At 42.3% G+C, this 22,786-nt stretch overlaps 1 protein-coding gene across 1 annotated transcript in view; it reads left to right on the plus strand.

Moving 5' to 3' along the window:
* Window positions 1-294: 294 nt before the first annotated feature.
* Window positions 295-22,786, plus strand: part of LOC129170480 (netrin receptor UNC5D-like) — a 154,154-nt gene continuing 131,662 nt past the window's right edge. The window contains exon 1 of the mRNA XM_054758131.1: window positions 295-614. Within this exon, the coding sequence (XP_054614106.1) occupies window positions 476-614 (139 nt within the window). The 5' untranslated portion in view covers window positions 295-475. The remainder of the gene's footprint in view (window positions 615-22,786) is intronic.

Here is a 22,786-nt window from a genome sequence, read left to right on the forward strand (position 1 = left end):
CATTTTTTTTAAAGCCATCAGAGCTATTTTAGTTAAGTTATGGGCATTTTTGATCATGTTGTCCACATAAAACCCCCTTGCCTTATGTCTTATGTCATACTTTTAAACAAGTCTGTGTGACTCCACCTGCGCTAACCGTCTTCAATTGACGATTGGACCAATCAGCAAGCAGCTGCTCATTAAGAGCAGCGTCATGTGACTCTCACTCTCTCTCTCTCTCTCTCTCTCTCTCCTGATTCTCCTCCTCTTCCTCCTCATCTTCTTCTTCTTCATCATCTTGGTGCTGGTGGCTCCGCACTGCGTTACCGCGAGGTGGCGGCTCTCTGGGCGGACACTTCCTTACCCAGCGCTAAGGATTTCTTTTTCTTTTTTCTTTTTTTTTTAAAATTTTGGCTTTTTCATTTTCGTGGCTCTTTTAGGTTTCCCAGTGCGGAGGACAAATGCGCGCACCCCACGGGCGCAGACCCCGGTCCGGATGGGCAGAGAGACAGCCGTGATGGGACGCTGGACGCGCGGAAGCTGCCTGACTTTTGCCGCCCTGCCGCTGCCGCCGCCGCCGCTGCTGCTGCTGCTGCTTCTACTCGGCGCGTCGACCCCCGCCGTGCACGCCAGAGGTAAGACCCCCTCCGCCCCTCTTAACGGCGTACGTGCGAGAAGTTGCGTGTTGAAGTTGTGCAAGGTCAACTTCACTTGCACTCGCGCCAATTAACATCATGTAATCTGTCAATCAAAGCGTCTGGTCATCAGAAGGTCGCAGGTTCGAGTAACTTGTGAGAAGGGTGAGTGGGGCGGGAGTGGACTACTTTATTACTCCTGATGATTAGCTTGTTGCTTTCACTGCTGTCAATCAATCACTCTCTTCCAAAAAAGTGCTCACACAGGCACAGCATAATGAGATTTCATTGAGGAAGTTTTTGATCCTTTCACAATATGTTTATGATGTAGCACACAGAGCTGGTTCTCAGTATGGACGCCCTCTCCTGATGCTCCAAACATGAGAGGCTGCATTCAGGATGAGGCGCGTTCAAATGAGCTTCATTTTTACCTTAAAAAAAAATACCAAAAAAATCAAATATTCGTTGTGTTGTTGACTGTGAAGCAGAAGAGTCGGCTGAAGAGGCTTCGATTGGGTGGACACACACCGACACGCCGTGTGTGTCATGCACAATGCGTGGAACAAAAACATGATGACTTTAGTTGTGGGTTATTGTGCTGCTTTTACGTGTAGCGTATTGTTTGTCTTTTTTCTACTCTTCATGAGCGCAACACTTGACAACACACGCACACACACATGCGGACCAAGCCTCGCTTTAGTCTCAATTATGTATTTTTCTGTCTGTGTGACCTTCCAACCTCTGCTTGTCTCCCATTGGCAGTGCAACAAAGACACATTTAAGTCTGAAATTAGCTTCCACGGGTGACATTTGCATCATATTAAAGTGTCTGCTGGAGGCTCGCACTGTTACTTTTTAAACCATTCAGACAGAGAAAGTCCCTCACGTCTTTAGTTAAGAACTGTCATGATGTATGATGCAGAAAAAAACATAATTGATACACCCAAAATGTCCACTTTTGGCAGATGACCCAACTCTACTGCTCGCTTGATGTTGAAGTTCTTCTCCGATTTCGGAGCATTTGCAATGAAAGCGGCTGTTGTAATGATTACATAAGAATCAGCTGCAGAACCCTCCCCTTCTCTCTTCAATTGCCATTGTTCACTCGTACCACAATCCAGGTTTAAGCCCTATACGCACTTAAAGTAATGAATGGCATTGTAAGATGATCGGGTGGAATCGGAGTCACGGCCTAGCCTTTAGTCTGGTCGCCAGGCTAGCGCTAGCAAGTTAGAGAAGTCGTGACTTACCATCACATATTAACTTGCGTTCACCTCGTGAATGAAAGTTTTGCGGGTGGATTGATTGTCGAAGCTAGTGCTGACGTAGAAAAACAAACTTTTGCGCCGCAGCACACAACTGTGGCGCGTTCAAGAACCGCAGAAGAAAGTGCGAATCCCAACACTCGGCGAAAAAAATGATCAATGAAGCATAAAGACACAAACATGTAAAATTATGGTGTTTGCGGTGAAAAAAGGCATATTTTCAAATAATTATTTTGGATAATCATTTCTTGACAAAAAAAATCAATGAATTTGCCGGGGTGTGAATGCTGAACGGCAAATGCGTGGGATCCAACGGATTGTTAAATGACAAAGACGATGCTTTTACTATGACAGGTGTTGTTTGTTAGTCAGTTAGCAGAATTACGCAAAAACTACCAAACTCATTTGCATGTGAAGTTGGTGGCGGAATGGCACATGTTCCTGCAAAGCGCATTCAAAATGTGGATAATGGCATTTAGTTTCTTATTTTGCTCTTTGAGTTACATCGGAATCATTCGCTCTGCGCCAGAATGCAAATACGGTAATCGCTCGTCACGTCATGCTTCGAATTTCACGGTTTCATTCTATCACGGTTTTTCCAAAATATATAAATTCATAAATAATGCTGTATTGTGGTTGAATATGGCCTATTGTTTTTTTTTTGCATATTTTTTGCCTAAGCATTTTCAGGATTATAATGGCCAAATTAACTAAAACGCAAATATAAGGCATTCAGGATGCATTCAAAGACGTTGTGATGATACAGTATGTAGTATTCTACGCTGGTCACTGGTCACTGTCAGTGATGTTACTGTAAATTTGGGTGAGACACACAAGCACCAGACTTGATCACAGGCTTTTTTTAAAAAAACAGGCTTTTATTGGATTATTATTTGAATGCACAGGCACAATAATCCCTAACACGGGTAACCCACGCCAAAATGAAACTCAACTCTGAACCCCTGACGTCACTTCCTGTCCGCCCCCGACTCAGCTCCTCTAGCAAAGGAACACATTTACAGCACATTTACAAGTCTTATTTATGTCTTATATGGCTTATTTCCTCTTATTATGTCTGCTGTATTGGGTAATAGGGGTGTTATTTCAAGTCAAGAGGGCTCTAATAATGTTAAAAACCGTATTTAGAAGGTTGTAAACAGGTTTTCTACTATGAAAATATTCTGTTTATAAAGAAGGATTCTTACTTCGTGGAAATTCACTTATCACGGTCGGGTCTGGAATCAATTAACCTCCATAAATGAGGGATTACTGTAGTAGATTCCAGTGTGTCTCATGCTAACGTGAAGCAGGAAGTAGTCTGCTAGCTAACATATGGAAGGCAAACACAAATAGGACAATTTGTCACTTAGTGCAGCTTGTGCCACAATGGAAGTGTTGGGCCCCCCACCCTAGACGGTACAGTCCGGTCGTCCTCCATGAACCAGGACTAGCATAAAAACCAACCAAACCAACACAAATTTGGAAGAATTTACAATACAGCGTTTTTATTGGATCCCATTAGATGGTATCTGATGTCGTGGTCTGTGAGTGAGTTGGGTTGAAAGCGTAGTTCAGCAATAAGCTAATGCTAGCAACCGTGCTCGCATTAGCGTGAATGTCGCCTGACACCCAAGTTGTTTTTGTTGGCGGGAATTTGGGACTTTTTGAGTTGGAGAGTCAGCAACGTTTGGCGTTGACGAGGTCGTCAAGAGAAGTGCTTGAGAGGCAGCGGAAAAGTGCGAGCGAGAGTGAAAGCGGAATAAAAGGGCAATGCGGTGCTGTTTTATGTTTCCCACTAAATGACTTTCCGGGGCTGCGACTTTGATTTAACTGACATTTGAGCGGCGGTGCGCTCGCTATGCCGTGCGTGCGTACGTGCGTGCGCGGGCTGCTGTCTGTTTTGCAGGAGATTGCGATGCGGCGGTGGCAGCTGACGGCGCGCTCACTTTCACTCCTGCATTATTGAAGGGGAACTGATTTCTCCCTCGCTCTCTTTCTGCGCTCGCCTCTCCTTTCATTTCGCGTCCACATTGTGAGCGAGCTCAGTGGGAGATGGTGAGACATCAGACGAGTCCAGAAAGAGGAAAAAAGAGGAGGGAATTAAGCGTACAGGCCGTGGTTATGCTGATAAAGCATGGCGAGGGTCCACAGTGGACGGCACCACAATAGTCATCAAATATCCATTGTTGTTGAGACTTTGGAAGGAGGTCAATAGATAAGCCTTTTCCACGTGAGCTTCCCTGGAGAGGCGGCATTGATTAGGAACGAATTCGCTTGCACTCCAGTAGCAAACAATGCTTTTATTATGAACGTGATGTCATGTGATGTGTTTGGTTCCATTGTGCAGCTCTAATGAATCACTGAGGCCAACATGGGTCATCCTTGTAGCGCTCCTTTATCTGGCACAAGACAATTAGCAGCTAATTAGCTCCAGGGAGGTAACTGCAGCAGCATTTCACATACTGCATCAGCTACGCTTTTGTTTTGAAAACCCCGACACGCACCATCACTTGAAAACAATGGAAAGTTCTTGAATTGCACTTTTTGAAGTGAAAACGCACAGGCTATTTTCAGTGTTTCCCATAAATGTACTCATTTGTGGTGGCCCACCAAAAAGAAGCGCCAGAAGAAAGGTCCCAATATTTTCTTTTGCTTTTCATGGTTCTTACTCAATTTTGCCACCGCCATTATGCAATTGTTCAAATTTGATGATTACGTGTCATTGTCCACAGCCACAAATAGGTTGCAGTCGTTTGGGAAATGCTTATATTTATGCTCTTATTTTGACTACAGCAATCACCTGGTTAACTGGTTCCAGGCTCGACCGTGATAAGTGAATTTCGGCAAATTGGATTCCGTATTTATAAATGGAATATGTTTGTAGTTAGAGCATAGAAAACCTGTTTACGACCTTCTAAATTTGGCTTTTAACATTATTAGAGCCCTCTAGACGTGAAATAACATCCCTATGGTCATGTGTACGCTCCTGTTACCCTTAATCAATAAATCAATTAATGGAAAAATAAAAAAACAGGTCAATAATTATGACGCCCTCTCATGACAATTAATGATAAAATGGTCTCAAAAATTGTTGTCGATAATGTCGATAATGTCAAGTATTGACGATAATTTGTAGCACAATTATCGACCAGCAGAAGTTGTTATCGTGACATGCCTAATAAGACAAAAATAAGACTCAGCCTCGTGTGTGTTGCTGACACTTCGTGACCGGTGTAGAAGACTACAAATCGTCACAATGTCTTTGAATGTGTTTTGCATATTTTTAGGCAAATATTATATAAATAATAAATAAATGATAAAATATTCAACCACAAAACAGCATGCTTACTTATGAATTAATATATTTTTGAAAAACCATGATAGATTGAAGCCGCAAAATTCAAAGTGCAAAGTGCCAAGGGATTACCGTACTATTTTCCACCAAGTCATATCATTCTGAATTTGATATATATATTTTTTTAATCCAGAAAAAAGGTTGGGCGGCTAGCTTCTTTTTACACTTTGGGTTTTGACAATTGAGAACATTGTTTTTAAAACAAAGGACATCAGTCATTCGCCGTCATTCGTCATGAAAGTTAAGACCAGAAGAGTTTTGTTTTAATGCTAACAGTGGTTAAAAAAATAAAACATTGCCTGTACAGTTAATAGAGGTTTCAGGATGAACACATTTTATTTCTATTCCCATTACTTCCATAGTGGAACAGATTCTGTTCATCTTTAGAGGTTCCCCCGGTATAGATCTATAGTTTATTGCCTTAATGTTTCCTTTGAAATAAAGGCAATGAAAGCTGAAAAGACGCTCCGGTAAATCTAAAGGCTTGTAAGAGATGAGCTCCTGTTTTTATTCCCAAATATGATCACTAGTCGCGTTCCCTGGCTGCAGCTGATGTTCCATACGGCGCACGCTCTCCCCGTAATAAATGCTCCACGCTGAGAGCGAATGATGGGTTGCCATTTCAGTCCTCCGCCCCCCGCAGAGTTTGACTCCTCAGCCGTGGAGCCAGATGATAGCACACGTTGGTGCCGTGCGCATGCACGTTGGTGCCTGAAAGGGAAGCCTTGGAGCTAAGCGGCCATCCACAAAGCCTATTCAGCGGCCCGCTCAAGGACACTGCTTCAAAGTCATCATTCACACCATATATGGTCGCCTTCAATGCCAAACACCAGTCCCGCCCACCGACACCCACCTCTCGTGCTGCGGGCGCCCTCGCTGCTGTGGCATTACCGCAGTGACAAATGTTTCATTCCTCTCCTCACCTGATGGAAGGCGAGTGGAGGGCGGAGCTCGCAGGGGCGGAACGAGGTGGCGTTCCTGGGAAAATGCAAGAGGTGGAAGATGGATGGGTATAGGGGGGAGAATGCTGGTGGTAGAGCAGAATGCTTAAACATCTCACGTTAGAGAAGGAGAAGAAGCCGCCATCACCTGTCCCTTGAAGATGAATGAGTGAAGGGCAAACAAAGGCGCATTCAGTAGCACAGAAGCTTCAGTCCAAAACAAAAGTTTCAAATTCTTTGGTCTGAGGAGGTCTTACGTGACACACTACATGAAAATTTAGTCGTTAAAACAGCACAAGAGGCAGGTGAAGGGCGTCGCCATGGAAACGGCAAACACCGTCAGCTTACCACGCCAGCACTTGACGGTGAAGAACCCTTCAAGGTCCACCTGCGGCGGAGAACTCCTTCCCTCCATACGTTATTTTCTTCTTACCAGCGCTGCTGCTGTCACGCGTCACGGCGGCTAAGAAAGGCGAGATATCAGCGGCGTGCCGTGACGCCCGCCATTGTCAGGCTGCCGCGCGCCGGTCGTACTGACAAGACGCGATGTCGGACCATAATTGAAATGTCAGCTGGAAATGAGCAGGCGGAGGATTAGAATGGACGTTATTATGCGGCAGCATTGTGTGTTTACGTGCTGATAGTCCACGGGACATAGTCACGCGCTCAGTCTCACCTTCCCGGCATTAGCCCTTTCTTCTTCTGATGCCGCTTCAATGTGTGCCGTCCTACAGCCACTGAACTCTTATTAATTTCACCAACAACTCATTAAAGCCATTCAACTATCTGCTATTGATTAGTGCACTCACTCGGATTCAAAAGTGCTGATCGATGTGAGATGGCTAATTTTGTGCTTGACTGAGGAATCGAACTGGAATTTAATTCCAACATTATCAAATGAAAACAATATGCATATTTTATTGTTGTGTTTGCTATTACAGGCGGACCTCATGTTACGACGTTTCGTGGTTACGTACGCACTGCCAGAAATGATCAATACAATAATGCAAGAGGGAACTAGTTACGTGCACGTGTAGGCTAAAGAATGCGTAACTGGAAGACTACATTTTTGTCAGACAAATACGTAGACAGAAGAATACACAGGCGGAAGGATACGTAAGTGGAAGACTGCGTTTTAGCCGAAAGAAAATGTGGGCGGAAACATATATAACCTGAAGAATCCTTAGGCCGAAGAATAAGCAAGCGAAGGACTGCTTAGGCGGAAAAACACACAGGCGGAAGAATACGTAGACAGAAGAATACGTAGGCGGAAGGATACGTAGACAGAAGAATACGTAGGCGGAAGGATACGCAGACAGAAGAATACGTAGGCGGAAGGATACGTAGACAGAAGAATACGTAGGCGGAAGGATAGGTAAGTGCAAGACTACGTTTTAAGCGAAATAAAATGTAGGCGGAAGAATACGTAAACTGAAGAATACTTTGGCCGAAGAATAAGTAAGAGGAATAATACATAAGTGGATGAATACTTAGGCAGAAAAGTACATAGGCGGAAGAATACACAAGTGTATGAATATGTAGGCGGATGATAATACAGTATGTAGGCGAAAGAATGCATAAGCGGAAGACTGTGTAGGCGGAAGAATACGTAACTGCAAGAATAAGTAGGTGGAAGAATACATTGGTGGAGGAATATGTGGTAGAAAGAATACATAGGTGGAAGTGTACGTAGGCAGAATACTACGTAAGCGGAAGAATGCGTATGGCGCCAAGTTCCGACTTGCACTAAAACTCGACGTACATCGCTGTCGTATGAACGGAACTCCTGTAGACCGAGGACCTCCTGTAATAAGTACTAATGCTTGTAATAATAACAAGTTCCGACTAGTTTTCAGTAACTACCAATGGAGTTGTTTTTTAAATAATTCATAGTGGAAGACAACCCAACAAATGTATTTTCTTCATGACCTCTGACCTGAGCCTGCACGTGTGTGTGTGTGTGTGTGGGTGTGTGTGTGTGTGTGTGTGTGTGTGTGTGTGTGTGATACACGGTGGGAATACACCACTGACCTCCACGAGCACGGCTTTGTTTTCCAGGGCTAATGGAAAACACTCCCAGGACGGCGGAACATAAACCGGGCATGTTATGACCCATCTGGACGAGACTGTGGTCACCTTAGATGGAAGCTGTTTCTGAGGGGGAGGGGGTAGTCGTTAAAGTCCTGATAGTCCTTAATGTAATGTGACTGCTTTAATTTAATCAATAACCAAGATATTGTTTGTAAAGTCATTCCGTCACATGATCCTTGCTGGGTTAGCTAGAACTGCTTCCAGTTTTCTCCGAGGTTTTGCCGTGTGCCATTTGTGCATTTATGAAGTCACTGGTGACTTGTTTGGTCCTGAGATGAGTCCTGCTGGCTCGCCATGCCCGTACTGGTTCATCCCAATGTTGTCTGGTAAGCTTTTTCAGTCTTGGCGATTACGGTTTTCGCGAAAGTTCTTGTAAAAACATCCAAGTATGTCGTCATGTGACGTGACATAATAAGGGGTTAAGGTCAGGGCTTCAGTCAAGTTGTTTCACACCAAACTCCTCTAAACGCTGGGAGCAGAAACGGGGTCTTACCCCCTCCCCCAAAGTGTTCCCACAAAGTTGGAAGCATACAATTGTCAAAAAGGTCTTGCTAACAATTGAAGATTCAAGGCTCAGATTGATGAATTAGGCTGCATACTGAGGGTTAGGTTGGGGTTAGGTGTTAACGGTAGGGTTAGGAGGTTAGAAGGGTCGGCATAGGGGAAATGGGTAGGATTTAGGGTTAGGAGGTTAGGTTTGAGGTTAGGCATTACGGTTAGTGTTAGGTGGTTGGGGTGAGGGGTAGGATTAGGGTTGAGGTTAGGCGGTACGTTTTAGGTTAGGAGGTTGGGGTTGGGTTAGAGGCTAGCGGTACGGTTAGGAGGTTGGAGGTTTAGTGTTGGGATAAGTGGTAGGATTAGGGTTAGGAGGTTAGGGTTGAGGTTCGGTGTTACGTTTAGTATTAGGAGGTTGAGGTTAGGGTTAAGAGGTCGGGGTTGGGGTTAGAGGTTAGCGGTAGGGTTAGGAGGTTAGAAGGTAAGGGTTGGTTTTGGGGTAAGGGCTAGGTTTTGTGTTCGGAGTTATGTTTAGGTTTAGGAGATTGGGGTTAGGTTTGGGGTAGGGTTCGCGCTACAAGGTTGGGGTTGGGGTTAGTTCGCAGAAGGGTTAGGAGGTTAGAAGGTTAGGGTTGGGATTAGGGGTGGCATTAGGTGAGGTTAGGGTTGAGGCTAGGAGTTAGGGTTAGGCGATGAAGGTTGGAGTTGGTGTTGGATTTGGGGATAGGGGTCGGAGGTTGGTGTTGGGGTTAGGGTTCAGAGACTGGTATTGGGGTTGGGGTTACGGTTAGGGTTCAGGGTTTAGTTACCTTATTAGCAGCTTGCATGTGAGCTTTGTGTTTTTAGCATCAACATTTCAACTTTTGCTCCTTACATCACACTTCTCTGCTCTTTTTCCCACATTTTTGTTTTGTTTTTTTTATTGTAATTTGTGTTGAGGGCCGCAAGTGGCCCCCGGGCCGCACTTTTACACCCCTGTAGTTGAGGTTGTTTACTAGCCGTGTTAAACTCAATGTGATTTACTTGACAGGATGTTCTCTCTCTTGCTGGAGGGAAATTGGTCTTCCCTGCACTTCCATCATTTCCTGAATTTGATGAAAACACCATCATCGTCATCATCATCATCATCATCATCATCATCATCATCATGGTGTCTATTTACTGTTTTGCTTCGCACGTCTTCCTCTGACTGTTGTGTGCGTGAAAACCTGTCGACTCGTCAGAACCGGGCTGAGGTGCGAGTGTCTGGAGCTCATCTCTCACCCGTCCCCTCCGGCTTCTCGCCTCTTTTTCCGAGCCAACGGAATCTTTCCTGGGTTGCCCCTCCCCCGGCTGGAGGATGGCGGCATTCATTACCGGGATGACGCTGAGGCGAGGCAGTCATTAGGCATTCCTTTTCATCAATGGTCACGCCTCTTTTGTGTCTTTGCCAGAGGAGCTACCTTAAACTCAACAAAGCAAAAAAAAAGCTGTGCCAGACCCGAGGAGAAGTGTCTGAGTAGAAGTGTGTGACTCCAGCGAAGCAATTTCACCGTCGGCAGCTTTGCTACATCAACTTGTCTTTAGGTGACCTGGTTGTTGTGCAGCATATTGTGTTCTGCTGCGCCTGGCTAAAAAAGTAGTTTCCGCCCACGTTTGCTGCTGTGCAGCGCTGCACACAAACCAACTTGACGGGTGCGCGCTACTTGTCCGATTCAGTTTTGTGTCAAGTTTGTGTTTGCCATCTGGTCTCGAAGCCAGCAGGCAGCGTGAGCGGGATGCAACATCTCCACACACCACCCCCTCCATCCTAATAGACAAACAATCAATACAGTCGATCCGTGCTAGCCGGGTTCCAAGACCACCCGCGTCAAATATTACAATTCAACTTGTGTAACTACGTTCTTTCCCCGTCCTTTTATTAGCATCTTGGCAATCTTCCGCCAGATCCACTTGAGTCCCATCACACATCACGTTACAGTATATGAATTTAAACATTCCCTGAAATGCCTAAAAGCTTTGATCCCCCAGCTCCGTTTCCGCCCGCCTCCCTCCCGGGCGACAGGAGTCCAAGCATTAACCTTTAGCCAGCGCTTGTGAAATGAGGGCCGGGGCGCTGGGACTGTGATAGCCTCACATTGCGTCCCCAGTCTGACTCACTGACTGACTGACGTGGAGCGAGCGCTCGCTAAAGGTGGCGTTCTTTTGATGGGGAGGACCCCCCACCTCCCTGCCGTGGCAAACACACGGGGCTTCATTAGCACACCAGAAAGGATCAAACCTGAAAGCGACGGCAGAGAGATCGGGCCTGTTGTTTGATCCTTCCTTTTTATTTCAATTCGTTTTGATCACTGGAAACACTAAAGCGAGTGTGTTCTTTCTCGGGATGGCACAAAATATCAATATGGTGAAGTCATTTTTGATATTTATCTCCATACTTTAGCAACTAATATCAATAATAAACAAATATCAAAGCCGGAGGTGTCCGAACACATACTGAAGAATCATTTGGGTATTTTTAATTATGAAAACAAGCTCAAACTAATCCAACACTCTGGATCCCTGCATATTCCCGATTCAGCATTCATAAACCCACTAATTCCAAAAAAAAATGTTATTGGAAAAATCCACCCATTTCTGCTTTTATCACCAAAAATTGGCTTTTTTTTTCAGAAAACCCATCTCATTGTTGGTCAGCATAGCACAGTATATAACTGCATTATAACATACTGTCATCCCTTTCCTCCCTAAATCATGCTGTTTCGTCGTCAAATATGGCCTATTATAGGTCAAGATTATGCATAATGAAGAAAATTTTACTTACTTTTTGCCTAAAACCATAAAAATGGCTAAATGAAGTAACATACAAATATAAGGCTTTTAGAAGATGCATTCAAAGACATTGGGATGATATGTGGTGTTCTACACTGGTCACTACGTGTCATTGATGTTACATTAATGAGAAAGTAGCCGGTGCACGACTTACTGTTCAAAACAAGAATAAAAAAGAACAAGAAACTCTCACAATGCTAAGTGAGAATATATTATGTATATTATAACATACTCTAATATAATATATATTATGTGAATCTATATTATGTCTTATTTTCTCTTATTATGTGTACTATAGGCCGCACGGTGGCCGAGGGGTTAGCACGTTGGCCACACAGTCAGGAGAGCGGGAAGATCTGAATTCGAGCCTCCATTGGGAATCTCTGTGTGGAGTTTGCATATCCTCCCACATTCCAAAAACATGCATGTTACGTTCATTGGCGACTCTATGTGGGATAGGTTCCAGCATACCCGCGACCTTAGTGAGGAGAAGCGGCATAGAAGATGGATAGATGTTTACCATATTGCCTTAACACAGGCTACTGTTACGGCCATAACGCACTCAACTCTGAATCACTGACGTCACTTCCTGTCCGCCCTTCACTCGGGTCCCCTAGCACCGGAACACATTTACAGCAACACAGGAGCACAAGTCTTATTTATATCTTATGTGTCTTATTTTCTCTTATTATGTCTACTACATTGAGTAATAGGGGCGTAAAGGTGATTATCGGGGTGTTATTTAATGTCTACATGGATCAAATAATGTTAAAAACTGTATTTATAAGGGCGTAAACAGGTTTTCTATGCTTTAACTAAAAAAAAACAAAAATTCCATTTATAAATACAGAATCCTACTTTGTGGAAATGAACTCATCACAGTGGGGTCTGGAACCATTTAACCACGATAAACGAGGGATCACTGCGCTCGAGCCGCACAGAAAATGGTTAACTTAGTTTAAGGAAGTGCTCGTTTATTTGCTAGTAGTAGCTTAGCGAACATTCACCCAGACCGCACAAAAGAGCAGAGGGGTCATCCACTTAACCACTATCTCACTCACAAAAGCCCAATGCGCTACCTACTTCCTGCTGGTGGCGCCACATCCACAGGACAGGAGCACCAGAAAAAGGTAATGACTGAATGCAGAAGGAACTTATGAATATATAAGTGCTGTATATTTATAAGTTAAGCTAAAAAGTTATGTACATGGGTGTCCATTTTGTACTTTATTTTTCCTTTACTGTTAAGTATGAGTGTGACTCGCTCCTTTTTTCCATTTTTGATGTAACTGTGCCGCGGGCTCATAAAAAAAAAAAAAAAAAACGGGTCAATACGTGACACATACTTGTGCTGATGCTCCTTTAATTAAAAGCCAGCATGTGAAAGCCGTCAAGTGGCACGCTAATTTCACCAGCGTAAGGAACCTCACTCCAAACACTGTATACAGTCTGTATTGCAGCTGTATACAGTAGTCTTTATTTTTCTTTGAAGTAGTTCCGCACCTCGTTTTTGTGATTCCTATGGCGGCCCATCTAGGCAGCATACTCCCCTGCAACATTCCTAACCATGCTGCGGAATTTCTTCTTTTATCTTCACTCGCCTCGCAGTATTTGAGAGTCACTTTTAGCAGCATTACGGTATTTTAGTAGCCACAGGAGAGCCAGCCCAGAAAATGCTGTTTAATGAAAAGTACAAGGCAGCCCGCTTATAAGTGTGCCTCCAAAACCCTGATGAGGGAGCACAGAGGTCAACGCAGCTACTTAAGCCGAGCCCGCTACGTCCCAGCCGGCTTGCGGCTCGCTAATAAACTTTATACGCGGGCCTCGGTGCTCCGTGTCACGCATCACATCGCTGATAGCGGGCGAGCTTCAGCACCGCCCGGGGGCTCCGACTGAGAATAAACACTTCAATAAACCTCTTTTGACGGCTGCTAGCTGTCGCCGCTTCCCCCGATGCGGTGCGGAAAGGTCACTCGTCCCAAAACAGACGCATAATTGGGCCTAAAATACCACAAGGTGCGCCGCGTTCTGGCAAAGCTTTACATGCGAACCTCGTCATGCCCTTGCTTTTGTGTTTTTGTTATGTAATGGCAACAATATACGCAGGAAGCTTCCCTGTCGTTATAGCCTGTGTACAGTGTTTGTATCACATGCCTCAGCAAAGTAAAAGAAGACACAGTTGGCCGTCCTTGTAACAGGAAAACTTTATTATTGATTTAAGAACTCGGTGTCAGGAGGTTGTTGTTTGCAGCGAGTGAAGGGGCGTGTATGTTCCGAGTCGTGTCCAGCTCTGAGAACACGTGTGACCTTGAAAACACTCGGGGGGGAAAAACTTATTGCTAAAACCTCGGAACACTAGCCCACAGCGCCCGGAAATGACGACTAAATTAATTTTATGATCGCTTTTTGCACTCATTGGCTACTATATTAAGTATTGCTAATATCCTCCTCTGCATGTGATGCAAAGGGCAGATGATAAATTGTAAAATAACCTGTTGTTGGGCGAAGGATGTTTGGTTTGTTGACTAAAATAACAACGTATAGACAGCTGCTACAAATACATTTGCGCTAGCTGATTGCCCTCACTCATAAACACATTGTAGCGGGACTGTCTATGAATGTAGCTTGTCTCTACAACTGCGTACAGTAGATGGCATCGTAACTTCTCAACACACCTCACAGTGTTGCCAACTTAGTGGCTTATTCAGACCCCTTCCAGATTCTTTTTCAAAAAAGCAACTAGCGACTGGTCTACTGGACACTTTTGGAGTGTCTTACACGGGGTAGCCAAACTTTTTCCAGCAAGGGCCAAATAGAGGAAATGAAAGGATGCAAGGGCCGCTTGGATATTGTGTAAAGCAACACATATAGATACGCTAAGAAGTTATATATAGTTCAAGAAAAAATTGCATCTTAGCCTATTTGGGCTTTCTTTTTTCCCATTTTTGCTTTTTTTTTTAATTTGCCAAATATTTCATCTTTTAAAAAAAATAATCCATATGTTTTCTTTTCGTAATATTATGACTTTATTCCCATAATCACATAACTCTTTCCCCCAGCCAAATTTTTCACAAATTACAACTTTATTTTGTTTTGTTTCTCATAATGTTACGACTTAAAAAAACCCAACAAAAAACAGTTTTTTTCCTTAATATTTCAACTCTGTGCTACTAAAATAACATTTTTTTTCCTCATAATATTATGAAATTATTCTTCAAAAATTGTGACTTTTATCTCGTTAGAATACGACTTTTTTCTCTTAATATTTTGACTTTATTCTCGTAAAAATACAGCTGATGTTTTGTTTAAATTTTCCAACTAGTTCGTAAATTTTCTTATTCTAATTATGACTTTATTCCCATAATATTTTCACTTTATTCTCTTAAATTATAACTGAATTTTCCAAAAATGACAACTTTATTTGTTGTTTATTTGTTTGTCATACTATTGAGACTTTTAAAAAATAGCGTCTTTTTTCTTTGATAGTACACCTTTCTGCTACTAAAATGATGTTATTTTTCCTCAGTCTCGTAAAATTAGGACTTTTTTCTCTTAATATTTTGATCTTGTAAACCTTAATCTTATAAAATTGCCACTGATTTTTCAGTTTTTGCTGTTGTTATTTTTTAAAATAGTTTTCTTGTTAAATGATGTTTTTAGAATGTGTCGCGAGCCAATAAAAAAAGCAGCCGCACATGGCCGCACATGGCCCCAGGGCCGCACTTCGGACACCGGTGCTGCAATGGCATACAAAAATGAAATGGCTAATTATGCAAATTCAATACATGATTACGTCATCTAGCCCCCCCTGCAACCTTTTTACTAATATTAGTGATGACTATGCACTAATATACACATGGATTTCTGCTAACATATCCATTAATGTCACACTGACTTGCTCACGATGATTATCTGCTTCTTGTCTCCAAAACAAGTCCTGCGCATGCTTATCACCTGATTCAAACAGCCTTGGGTCTAGGCATGTGAGTCTGCCCTTCATTGTCTCTGTCCCTCACGGGAGGAGCTGAACACCTCCCCTCGCGTATGTGGTTGCCTAGATTAACTAACATTTTAGCATGAATAGTCAGACATTTTCTCATGACGCCATCTTTTCAGGTTGAAATGATTTGTCTCCTTGCATGCAAGCTTTACTAAATTGTACCTCTCATCTCTAGCAGCAGATTTCCCCTTGACAGAAACACTGATAGACCAGTTCTGCATGAAAGATATCCTCAGATGTCCGGTAGGAGAAATACTGCAATATTATTATATTATGGATATACAGTGGCGTGAAAAAGTGTTTGACCCCTTGCTGATTTCTTTTTTTTGCATGTTTGTCACATTTAAGTGTTTCAGATCATCCAAAAAAATTGAATATTAGTCAATGACAACACAACTGAACACAAAATATAGTTTTTAAATGAAACTTCTCATTATTAAGGGAGAAAAAACACCCAAGCCTACGTGGCCCTGTGTGAAAAAGTGATTTCCCCCCCCCCCCCCCAAAACATAACTGAGATTAATTGAGATCTATCCGTGTGGAAAAGGTTATAAAACCATTTCTAAAGCTTTGGGACTCCAGCAAACCACAGTGAGAGGCATTATCAAAAAATGGCCAAAACATGGAACAGTGGTGATCCTGATCCTTCACAGGAGTGGCAGCACAGCTCAGCTCCCGACAGCTCAATGAAAAGGTCACAAAAGACCCCACAACAACATCCAAAGAAGAGTAGCCTCACTTGCCCCAGTTAAGGTCAGTGTTAATGACTCCACCATAAGAAAGACACTGGGCAAAAACAGCCTGCATGGCAAATTTTCACAACGAAAACCACTGCTGAACAAAAAGAACATTAAGGCTCGTCTCAATTTTGCCAGAAAACGTCTTGATGATCCTCAAGACCTTTGGAAAAATACTCTGTGGTCTGATGACACAAAACTTTTTGGAAGGTGTGTGTCCCATTACATCTTTCATCATAAAAGTAACGCTGCATTTCAGAAAAAGACCATCATACCAACAGTAAAATATGGTGGTGGTAGTGTGATGGTCTGGGGCTTTTTTGCTGCTTTAGGACCTGGAAGACTTGCTGTGATAAATGGAACCATGAATTCTGCTGTCTACCAAAAAATCCTGAAGGAGAATCCATCAGTTGGTGATCTCAAGTTGAAACCAAGTCGGGTTCTGCAGCAGGACAATGATCCAAAACACACCAGCAAGTCCACCTTTGAATGGCTGAAGAAAAACAAAATGAAGACTTTGGAGTGGTTTAGTCAAAGTCCTGACCTGAATCCTATTGAGATGTGGAAAAGCCTCCAATGTGGCTGAATGACAACAATTCTGCAAAATTCCTCCCCAGCGCTGTAAGAGACTCATTGCAAGTTATCACAAACGTTTGATTGCAGTTGTTGCTGCTAAGGGGGGCCCAACCAGTTATTAGGTTTAGGGGGCAATCACTTTTTCACACAGGACCATGTAGGTCTACATTTTTTTCCCCTTTAATAAAAAAAAGTTTCATTTAAAAGCTGCATTTTGTGTTCAGCTGTGTTATCATTGACTAATATTTAAATTAGTTTGTTGAGCTGAAACATTTAAGTGTGGCAAACATGAAATCAGAAATGGGGCAAACACTTTTTCACTGCCCTGTAATTGATATATAATATGAATGAAAGAACATGGTTCGTTTCCAGATCTGGACGCCCATAAAAGGCTTGTTTAGTTCTTCAAGTGTGGAGGCGAACACTTTGAGTTCCCTCAGAATCGCCAGCGCCGAGGGCAGTTGTCGAGCTCTGATCTGCATCATCGATCTGACCCGAACATCAAGGTCCTCCCGGTCCTGACAGCATTGGGGGGGAGACCCCGGGGGGGTGCCAGTTGATGAGTAAGGCCTCTTTCCTGGAGGCGAATTCACCTGCAGCCCTGAACGCCTCTCAGCCAGCAGCCCGCTGCTTGGCGCTGCCCGCTTGCTTCCAGCGGTGCTTTATTTTAAAAACCGAGGGGTCAAAGGCGCCTGCATGCCTCTCTTGGCAGGCTTGTCCTAATTTCCAGCAGGCAAAATGTGGAGTTTGTGTGCAGAACGCCTCCAACGCTCAACAACAAATTTGACTTCTTTCAAGTCACGTTACACTTGTCAGAAGAAATATTGCTCTAATGTTACTTTGATTTGTTAAGTTGCTTTCAAATACCACCGTAAATTCCTGTGTATAAGCAGTTACATTTTTAGCAGCATTACGGTATTTTAGTAGCCACAGGAGAGCCCGGTGGCTTATACAGTGGTGTGGCTCATTTATGGCTAAATCCTAATCTTGTGACATGTCCTTCACAAACTACTACATTATTTAAATACTATAATGCTTTTTCAAAATAAATGAATTAATAAAGTATCTATGTTTCGTGGTTGACTAAAGCCTATTATTAGTCCAAACTTCCATCCATCCATTTTCTACGCCGCGTCTCCTCATTAGGGTCGCGGGGGTATGGAGCCTATCCCAGCTGACTTTGGGTAAGCGACGGGGTACACCCTGGACTGGTCGCCAGCCAATGGCAGGGCACATATAGACAAACAAGCATTCACACTCACATTCATACCCATGGACAATTTAGAGTCACCAATGAACCTAACATGCATGTTTTTGGAATGTGGGAGGAAGCCGGAGTACCCGGAGAAAACCCACACACACACGGGGAGAACATGCAAACTCCACTCAGAGATGCCCAACGGAGTTTCGAACCCAGGTCTTCCCGACTGTGTGGCCAACATTCTAACCACTGGACCACCGTGTGGCCCCTAGTCCAAGCATGTGCATATTTAAGCAAATGTTACATGTTATTGACATTAATTAAGCAATTCCAAGCATGAAAATGGCTAAATGAACTGAAATGCAAATATGAAGCATTCAGAAGACACATTTAAAGATGTGAGATGTGTCAGTATTGTTACATTAATAAGACAATAGCCACTTGGAAGTACGCTATCCAGAAGAAAACAACAAGAAACTCTTCCAATACTAACGTGTGAGTCTATGCTATGTCTTATTTATGTCTTATATATCTTATATTCTCTTATTACATCTGCTATATTGGGTAATAGGAGTGTGAAAGTGACTATAGGGGTGCTATTTCATCTCTAAAGGGTTCTAATAATATTAAAAAACGTATTCCGAAGATGGTTTTGTATGCTCTAACTGCAAAGATATTCAATGTATAAATAAGGAATCCTACATTGTGGAAATTCACTTATCACGACTGGGTCTGGAACCAATTAATCGCAATAAACGAGGGCTTATTGGAAAGATGCCCAAAATTGCAAAATTTAACAACATTCTCACGACGGATACATGAGAGCTTTATTATACAGCACCAGTCAAAAGTTTGGAGACACTTTCTCATTCAATAGCATGGGAACGTGGCTTTAAACTTTTGATTGGTACTGTAAGTTTTGCTATATAATTACAAAATCTAAAATCTAATCATTACAAAGGCGTCCAGGAAAGCGGCTGTCCCCAAAATAGCAGTTTCACAACATTCTCATTACATATACATGAGTCTTTATATTCAGGGCGTATACTGTTAGTGGGCGTAAAACACAATGCGCATTAATTATTTACAGAAAAACAGCCGCCTTCACTTGGCAGATGGCACATCCTTTATTGTATAGTTGTGTTTTTTGCATCCACAATTACTGTACAACATCATTGGCAATGAGTTACAGTGTCATCAATAAGCTCACGTTACAGTGCGTTAAAGCGTCACATGTTGCATTTTTTTTTTGCTCTTCCACTTTTTGCAGCACGGCTCTGAGGGAAAACAACACGTAAACGCGGGTGCTTGAGCGAAGGAAGTGTTGCGGCACTAATGGAGTTGGAAGTTTAAGAGCGATGTCGGATATCAAAGTGTTGCGAAGCGGCAGGCGGAAGGGAAAGAGGGGAAAAGCCGCTACTTCACGAGAGGAATTAGATCTCAGGTGTTTGAGGTTTTCCACAAAGTTTTGGCTGTAATTGGAGTGTCAGTAAGCACGAGCGAGAGAAGAAACACTTTGGAGTCTCTCACATCTTTCCTGCGTGCACGACGGAGGCGGAGCTTCACCGGGTAATTACATGTTGCCATCAAAGGGCAGGCGCCGCTTTCAGCACCGAACGTCCAGCCTGCCTGGTTGCCCTACAAGAAAGTGTGTGTGTCTGTGTGTGCGTGTGCGTGTTTGCATATTGTTTGTTGCCCGCTCTTTGGCAGCAGCCCTCCGTAGAACAAAGGCAATGTTTTCAATTCCACTGGATTTCATTTGCTTGATGCATTGTCATGGCGACAGGCTTGGACAGGTGTTGATGCATGCATTCCCGCCTCCCGTAGGAAGCCAGATCCATTTGTGTGTAAAGGAAAATGATGGGGGATATGCCACAGAACAAGCAGAACACATTTCTGATGGGTTTGTCCTGAAGCACGGTAACCCTCGTTTATCGCGGTTCATAGGTTCCAGACCCGACAGTGAGAAGTGAATTTCCGCCAAGTAGGATTACTTATTTATAAATGGAATATTTAATAGTTAGAGCGTAGAAAAGCTGTTTACAACCTTCTAAATATGTTTTTTAACATTATTAGAGCCCTCTAGACGTGAAATAACACCCCTATATCCACCGTATTCAACCAGCATGATTTGTGAATTAATATATTTTTGACAAACTGTGATCAAGTGAAGCCGCAAAATTCAAAGTGTGTTGTGGCGAGGGAGTAGGCGACTGTATTTCTTATTTGAAAATAACTCAACTTGACACGTTCTTGTGTTGTACACATGTACGTTGACGTGAACAAAAATCATTGAAAGAGTGACATTACCATTAGCAATAGCATGCTATCCCATGCATTTTTGCTATTGTGACCAATACATCATCATGTCAGGATTTCCATCGCAGTTTGAAGGCAAAAAGCCCGCTATCGCAATATTTTGCTAGCGTGTTTTGTAATTAATTGAAGATATACAATAAGAAGAGTTGAATCGTAATATTTGACACTCTAGTAAAGCATTACAATTTTAAGTGGATTTAAAATGAGATTTCATGGCAAAAAAAAGAAGCTAGCTTACCTTTTTGGAAGCCATAGCCTGGGGTGGGTAGTCACATGACAGCCACTCCAAAATGTTTCCTATACGTCCCTTAGGGACTTTATGAGTTCAAGTCAAGCACATAGCTGTTATAGGACACATTTTGGTCACTGTTGTATTGTTTTTATTCCCTACGCTGTGGAAAAGCATCGGTGTGCACGCTACTCTGGGGAGTGTTTAGTGTACGCATGCTTGAATAGCAAGCTCTTCATGGCGTTGTTATGCCAGCCCAGACATCAGCTCCTAAATGCAGATGTGATCATTACATCGCAGAGAGCCTGCTGATAGTGATGACAGTGCTTATGTTAATGAACGCTATTCAATCACAGCTTTGTTCCACTATGAGGTGCGTTCAGACCAAAAGGACCAGGAAGAATTGGCAATAAAGCCCCGGAAAGTAGAGGCCTGACGACCGTTTTTGATGCAAATGGCGTCGCACGTGTACATTTTCAGACGCTAGTTGAGTTAGTTTGGCTTCACTAAACCTTCACTAACACAAACATGTTTCCACTTATAAGGTCAAAAGTAATGTTTATTTGTAGTTTATTAGTAGTTACTAAAATGTGTTTGTTTCCTGTGTTCTGTGTAATAGTAAAGTAAATCAGGTCTGTCAGTAATAAAGAATACATAAATAAAGGAGCAAGATTGTCAGAGATGATTAAATAATAACAAGTATAAATAATAGTTAAAGGAGTAAAACTGACATAAACATTGCATAATGAATAGATAAATATCATATGAAAATATATACTTTGATAATAAATGAGGAATTCTGAATAAATGATATCAGACATTGTGGAACAGTGTTTTTCTTCCTTGTATACCTTGTATACTGTTTCTTAAATGTCATAATTTATTATATTATACACTACCGGTCCAAAGTTTTACAACACTCCAATTTCTCTGGAGGAAAAAAATACATTTTTAAGTGTTAATATGGTCTGTCTTCCATTATTAATTCCCTTTTTTTGCCATTTTTGTAGCAACAAATGACTTTCTCCGGTACATTTGTGTTCAACTGATGTTCACGAGGGTATAGTACCACAGTGTGTTCCCAGCACTGTTTTCATGCAGACAGAGGAGGTAGTAAGCACCTCAGAACTTGGAACACCTGTAGGAAATAGGGTCGATCAACCTCCATTTCTGCAGAACATCTTTACATTGTTGACCCATTTTGTGGTCCCTGAAACAGGCCTTTTTGTATTATTCTGAAATACACACTATTTTTCAGTTTTGGGTAACCTTACCTTCTTTTATTATTTTTTTTTAATTTTGGTACTTCACCATTTACCTTTGTACCCTTTCAAGCTATTCATTGGACTTGAACGACTTCAATTTCTGGAAAAATTGAGGTGTTCTAAAACTTTTGATTTTATGATATGATAAATAATATATGAATACTGTATTTTATTTTTGTTATTTTTATTATTTATTTATTTTTTTTTAAATAAATACAAAAATTCTTCTTATGGTAATATATTATTAACATTATCTACATTGTTTGACTTCTTGGCTCAGTCACTTTCCTCCACTTCTTGATATGCTACAAGTTTTTAGTGTGGCGCGTGCATACACGTGTTTGAAATGAAAATGTTGGTCATATTTCTCCTCTCTCGTTGAAAAACAAATTGTGGCACATTATAGGGTAGCAGGTTGCTAAGTGGAGCTGTTTGAAAAGTGCATTTCAATATTTGTCATTTTATGAATAGAGGGCTCGTGTGTGCTCTCAAAGCAACATTATGGATTATCCTTTTTGCGGCCGACGAAGTGTTTATTTGTTTTTGACCTGTTTTTTTTTAATTGCCATGTCATTCAAAACAAACAGTTATTAGAATTAGTTTGAATGAAAATGTCCACTGACGTCATGGTCTAATTTGCATAACTGGCCGTGACGCATGTCCTTCCTCTTGGGAGACAAAAAGTGAGCCAAAAAACATGAAAAGGCAAGTAAATATATTTAGACGTACAAATGAGCTTCCTCTTGTGTCTTTTTTTGTCACAAGTAGGCATGGGCCGGCTACCGCTTTTAAAGTGAACCACTAAATTTACCCATCATACTCTTCCTGAGAAAGTGGAGGTCCAGCGCGACCATTAAATAATAAATAACTTAATATTAAATATTTAA

The sequence above is a fragment of the Dunckerocampus dactyliophorus genome, chromosome 17 (assembly GCF_027744805.1).
Source record: "Dunckerocampus dactyliophorus isolate RoL2022-P2 chromosome 17, RoL_Ddac_1.1, whole genome shotgun sequence".
Lineage (NCBI taxonomy): Eukaryota > Metazoa > Chordata > Actinopteri > Syngnathiformes > Syngnathidae > Dunckerocampus > Dunckerocampus dactyliophorus.